The sequence below is a fragment of the Aethalodelphis obliquidens genome, unplaced genomic scaffold (assembly GCF_003676395.1).
Source record: "Aethalodelphis obliquidens isolate GAN/ISIS:26980383/991018 unplaced genomic scaffold, ASM367639v1 scaffold42, whole genome shotgun sequence".
NCBI classification, from domain to species: domain Eukaryota; kingdom Metazoa; phylum Chordata; class Mammalia; order Artiodactyla; family Delphinidae; genus Aethalodelphis; species Aethalodelphis obliquidens.
The window spans coordinates 8,070,424-8,076,423 of record NW_020837986.1 but is presented as its reverse complement, the minus strand read 5'-3'; the positions used below and the strand labels follow the sequence as shown (position 1 = coordinate 8,076,423).

The following is a 6,000-nucleotide window of genomic DNA, read 5'->3' as shown; positions in this document are numbered from 1 at the left end:
TGGACAGTACTGGTCTTATGGGAGCTGAGTTGAAACACATTGATCCAGCATTTATTAGTGTCTGTTTAAGAGATTCTTGGTCTCTGCCCTTGGGACTTCAGACAGGATGGGGAGCGGGACAGGTATATCAACATGGAACTAAAAGTCACTGTGATAAATGTTTGAGTTGTCCATGTTCCAGGGTTCTGAGAAGAAATCTGGGTAGGCTTCACAGAAGGGATGACTTTAGTGTTAAGCATTATAAGATGAATAGGAGTTCACAAGCTGGGTAAGGAAAAAGAGGGGCACTCCAAGCTAAGAGGTTGACAAGTACACAGGATGTTAGAAGAGATACAGGCAGTTCATTCTGGTCTGAACATGGTTTGTTTGGAGAAGAGGCTGGAGGTGGAGCTGGACAGTTGTAGAGCATTGAATGCCAGTAAAGTTTAGATCTGAGGGCGGCGCTGAGGCTAGGGAAAGGCTCTTAGGCAGGAAGTGGCTGGTCCAGATGTTAAGTGAGCTCACCCACCCACTCTCCTCAAAAGCATGCAGCGAACAGACCAGACCTGGTTTGAATGTGAAAAATAAACTCTTTTATTTCAGTACTTGCTCTTTGTGGCTCAAAAGCACATCTACTGCTTGCTTGGAACCCAGAAGTATTTATAAAACCATAGAGAAATCGAGCAATATGTATACAGAATAGAACATATATATTTCGGCTCAAGTGCTTCTTCCTGTGCAAAGCAGAAAGTTCTAAGTGCATCAGCGTGACTTTCCCCAAATCCCTCTCTGGGATTTGGGGGACTCTGGAGTCTTTGACCCCACTCCAGATACAGAATTCTCCCCACTTCCCTCTTCCAGGCTGAGGGAGGCCCAGTCACATGGAGAGAATGAGTGGTAAAGTCAGAGATGGCAACTTGTGGGGTCCCCGAGCTTAGTCAGGGGCAAAGGCTGTGTTCTAGGGCCCTGGCTCTTCAAAGAGGGGTTGGCTGAGATGCCAGCCTTGTTGGTGAGTGACCAGCACAGGCAACTAAGGCTCCTGTGAAGTCTACACATTGTGGTGGGTGGGGTCATGGGTAGGTCAGGGGCCTCCGGGGCTCTTTTCCCCTAGAACTGGGCTCTGAAGGAAGATGCCTGGGCACAGGTGGGGGACTCAGACAGGGCTGGGGGCAGGAAGGTGGTCATGGTCATGGTCTCATTCTCCAAAACATCCTGGCCTGTGACCTAAGGTTCTGTGAAGCCAGGGAGTAAGACTCAATGTCATTGGCAAGGCTGAGTCATATAAGGCACCAGAAGTGCAGAGCTGAAGGGGCCTTGGAGATGAGCTGGTTCAACCACTGTGACCGATGAGCAGACTGAGGCCCAGAGAGGGGAAGGCAGTGGCTGGCCAGACTTGGGGCTCAAACCCAGGGCTCTAACCCCTCCAATTACCTCCCCACCTCCTCATCCGAACTGGATCCTTTTTGATCAGGCCCCAGATGGCCTCTCTGACAGTCAGGTCAGGGCTGGTGTGGTGAACGGGGCCCTGGACTCAGAGTCAGAAGGCCTGGCTCCATTCCTGCACCTTCATATTAAGCAGCCTTGCAACTATCCAGCGGTGCAGGGCGGGCCACCTCCCTTCTCCAAGCTGCAGTCTCCTCACTGAGAAAGTGGCTCCCACTCTGCAGTTTTCCATGGCAATTAAATGGGTTGGTGGCCGTGTGAGCCCAGGAAGCACTTAGTAGGTGCCTCACAATTGCGGCGTGCGGGGGTACTGTTGGGCCAGGGCTGCTGGGATGTGGGGGGAGCTTGGGTCTGGACTATTCCTGGGACCCTCTTGATCTGCACCTGCTCAGGCTCTGCCAACGGCCCCTGGGGCCTGGGCACAATCTGGGGAAGGGGTTCAGGACACCCCAGGGAGCTGAGTTCCTTGATCTGGTCACTGGGCACACTGTTTTTTGCCTGCTCCCAGGGAAGGGGCTCTGGAGTTGATCAAACAATATGGCAGGTGGTCAGTGGCTTTCCAAATGGCATCTGGGCTGGGAAGGGAGGCTGGAGTCCCTCCTCCCCGGCCCACCCCCCAGGCCCAGTCAGCCAAGATCAGGGCTCCTACTGTGGAGGCACAAAACATTCCTCACAGGTGAGGGAGGTGGGGAGCCAGGCTCAGGGGGACCATATGGGCCGGAAGTACATTTGATTCCAAAGAGGCCCCATAGGCAGCCCACCGTGCCCTGGGGTCTGGGGCCCAATAAGGGGCAAATTTTGCTCATTACCTTGGGATAAAGATTGGGGTCAAGTTGGGGGCCCTCGGCTGGCATGGGGGCCCTTAGGAGGTGTTAACAATGACATTCCTGAAGCCCTTCACGGCCTTCAGCCTGTCGCTCTCGAAGTTCACCACCAGCTTGTGGCGGCCCGCGTTCAGGGGCAGCAGGTCCACCCTCGCCTTGACTTCCTCCCCCGCCTCCACGGGGTGTGGGCTGGGAGAGAGAGAAAGAGGGTGAGATCAGGGCCCTGGCCTGGTCCCCACAATGGGGACAGGCCAGGATGACACGTGACTACTGAGATCTTAGCCTAGAAACTCCATGGATGTATAGCTTTGTGCCGACAGAATACAATGGGTCCCGCTCACCACTCTCCGAAGGCCTGGGCCGTCTGCCCTCCTGTGTGTAGAGGGGCTGGTGTGTTTGTGTGTGTGTGTGTGTGTGTGTGTACATGGAAGTGGATGGTGTGCTTGGGGGTAAGAGTGCGGATGCTCACGTGACCACATGCATGAAAATGCATTGAACTGTACATACGTGACTTGTATGCTTTACTCTATATAAATTACAATGAAAAAGTGAAAAACAAGAAGTGTGTATGCTTGTAAGTGTACGTATATATAAATATGTATCCATGAGGGTACACCACACAGGCACGCATGTACACCTGTGTGCATGTGAGGACTCGGGTGTCCCGAGGTGGGTGCTTAGCGAATGTGTACCTGTTTAGGTTTGTGAACACATGTGCACAGAACGCAGCTAACGCGTGGGTATTTGGGCGTAGACACGGGGGAATATTAGGCAGGTGTGTGGAAAGGGAGAAGAGGGGGTTACGGGCCTGGGTTCAGTGCCGGAGGGCGCCCTTCCCCCCGCAGCATCTGCCCTCTGCTCCCAGGCCCCCAAGCTGGAGGGACCAGCACTTACATTTCCACGGTCTTCTGCTCCTTGGTCAGGCCCGCCCCCTCCACGGTGAAGGTGCAGCCTGACAGCGGCACGGTGAGCGGGTTCCACAGGGACACCTCAGCCACCAGCTTGCGATTCTGCTTGGGCTCTCCCAGGATCTAGAGGAGGCATGGGGCAGATGTCAGGGGCAGCACGGAGGGAGAGCAGCCCACAGCCCCTCAAGGGCATGCAGGGTCCCAACTGGGCCATCTCCATCTTTGCTGCAGTTTGGCCCAATGTCTGCCCAGCTCCGCCGCTAACATTCCTCGCCTCATGTGGAAAACACAGATGATGACACCTGCCCAGGCCTCCTTCATGGAGCTGAAGTGAGGCTCCACGCAACCCACAGGATGTGTAAAATGCCTCCCTCATTCTAGGGTCTAGGGTGGAAAGATCAGAGTCTTTGGAGCCAGGCTGATCTCTGACCCTTTCTCACTGTGTGACCTTGGCAAAGTTACTACCCTCTCTGAGCCTTGGTTTCTTCATAGAACAGAAATGCCTGACTGCAGGGTTCTCATGAGGATTAACTGAGCTAATATGTGCAAGCTCCTAGCAGACTGTCTGGCACACAGTGCTCACTCCCTCCTGCTCTGCTCTTTACCATTTATTTGTAACTGCAGCATTTGGGGATCTGGGGCTGTGACTCCTCCAGGTGAATCACTATGGTGACCATGAAGTTGGTGATGAGAATAGTCAGTTTTTACTGAGCCCTCATAACGTGCTGGATGTGGTTCTATGTGCTTCCTGTAGACTCACATTTAATCTTTACAACACCCATTGTATAGATGAATAAATGGACTCCAGCGTCTGTGCCCTTAACAACACATCCCCTCCTGCCCCACCAGGGCCCCAGGACCTGGGAATCTAGCATTAGTAGTTTAGCTTTTAAGGGTCCACGAGTCTGAGATCCCTAAGTGCCATGATCCTACTACTCTGGGATTTTAGGATTCATTCCTAGAGGCTGTGAGTCCCAAATTCTGCTTCATGATGCTTTTCTTTGATGAACCTAGCATCTGAGGAACCTGGGGCATCGGAGATCTTGAGGTTGCAGGGAGGGAGGTGCATGCACGTGTGGGGACCTGTCCAGGGACCCAGCCAGCCCTTACCCGGATCTTGATTTCTGGATTCTCCAGGTAGATGTCCCTCTCAGCCAGCAGGTAGCTGTTGGCAGCTGGCTCGACGAACAGGCCCCGCACCTTGATGAGGTTCGACTCGGTCAGGTAGTCACAATACTTTTCGTAGAGGATTCGAAGGGGAATGCTCTTCTCTGCAGGAGGGGAGAGGGGAGAGCACTCATGACATCTGAATCGTGGCCCCCACCTCTCCTATGGCATCTCCACAAGGCACAGAGAGGGCAAGGAATGAACTCGAGGTCACACAGCTGGTGAATGGAGGGGCATGTCCCAGCACTTTCCCTCACCTGCCCTGTCTCCAAGGCTCCCAGGGAGGAAGTGGGGAGGAGAGGCTTGGGCTTTAATCCTGCTTCTGCCCTTCGCTGACTGAGGATGCTGGGCAAGTCACTCCACCTCTCAGGACCTCCATTTCCCCCCATGAGGTCGGTAGAATTGTACCCATTTACAGATGAAGAAACACTTCTGCCAGTAAGTGTTCAGATCAGGAGAGCTGGCCCTGCTTGGCCACCGTCTGACTGTGTGAGCCTGGGAAGATGACCTCCCCTCTCTGTTCCTTCTCTGTTCCCTGGGACATCTGGCACCCGCTGGGCAGAGCTAAGACCAGAGGTCATTTCAGAGCAAAAGCCACACAAGTGATAGGGGTGAGAAAAAAGCCGGCAGGGCCAACCCCTCCCGCTGCAGAGAAGCAAAGTGTGGATTGCAGCCCCATTTCTCTGACAAGAACACTGAAGCCTTAGGGCACCAGGGGTCAGCTTACAGGAGGCAGAAAGGAGCAGTGAAACGGGCACAGGACTGATTCTCCACAGGCCCTGCTTGTTCACTCGGTCGCAGGGAACCTTGGGAAAAATCCCTTCTGCTCCTCGGACTTCCCCCCATCAAACAACAATGTTGGAGGGATGGTCTTGGGGCTCCATGGAGCCCAGCCAACCTCTCCTCACTATCCCAGTGCCATGATGGGAGATGCTGTTTCTTCTTTTTCTGCCATCTGTCCCCTCCGTCCCTGCACTAGACCAGCGTTTCCCAAACTCCAGCCATTCATGTGATTTTTCACATGTCTGAGTAACTCCTCAGTAAATAATTTTTCTTTCAGTCCCCTCACTTTACACTTTTTAACCTTTTTTGCTTAAGGAACCTTTTCATCATTATTTGCAGAAAACCTGCCTCATTTACCATAAGTAGAAGGAAGCTGGTAAAAACAAACACCAGCAAACAAAGTCATGTTTATTCAATTCGGGCCGATATTCTCATCTGCTGAGGACTCTGAGTTTGAGACCTGAGCTTACTGTTAAAGAGGGAGGTTAGCAAGGGTCTGGGGTGCCCGGGCCAGTGAGCACCCGTTGGGAGGTCATCTCTAGGGCCGTGAAGGCCCAAGCAGATGGTCACCTTCTCTCTGCATGAGTCAAGGTCCAGGTCCTGGCTGGGCACATTGGTGTTCCCCGTCCCACTCTCTGGAAAATGTGTGCCCAGCCCTCTAGTCACTCATTCCTGGGGTGGATCTGCCCCAACCTCTGCTCAGATGGCGTGGGGGGAAAAAAAAAAAAACCAAAGCTTCTGCGAAAAAGGAGTGAAAATTCCAGGGTCAGGACCTGGTGGAGCAGAGTAGAAACTCTGACCAGCTCCACAGGAAAGAAGGAAACCATTGTCCTCCAGGAGCCTGGAGGAGGTGGCCCCAGCTGTTAACTTTTCCAGGAGGCTTAGGCCAGGGTGGG

At 53.4% G+C, this 6,000-nt stretch overlaps 1 protein-coding gene across 1 annotated transcript in view; it reads right to left on the bottom strand.

The window, feature by feature from the left end:
- Positions 1-549: 549 nt before the first annotated feature.
- Positions 550-6,000, bottom strand: part of TGM2 (transglutaminase 2) — a 32,363-nt gene continuing 26,912 nt past the window's right edge. The window contains exons 11-13 of the mRNA XM_027078045.1: positions 4,265-4,425; positions 3,141-3,277; positions 550-2,435 (exon numbers count right to left, since the gene is read on the bottom strand). Coding sequence (XP_026933846.1) covers positions 2,285-2,435; positions 3,141-3,277; positions 4,265-4,425 — 449 coding nt within the window. The 3' untranslated portion in view covers positions 550-2,284. The remainder of the gene's footprint in view (positions 2,436-3,140; positions 3,278-4,264; positions 4,426-6,000) is intronic.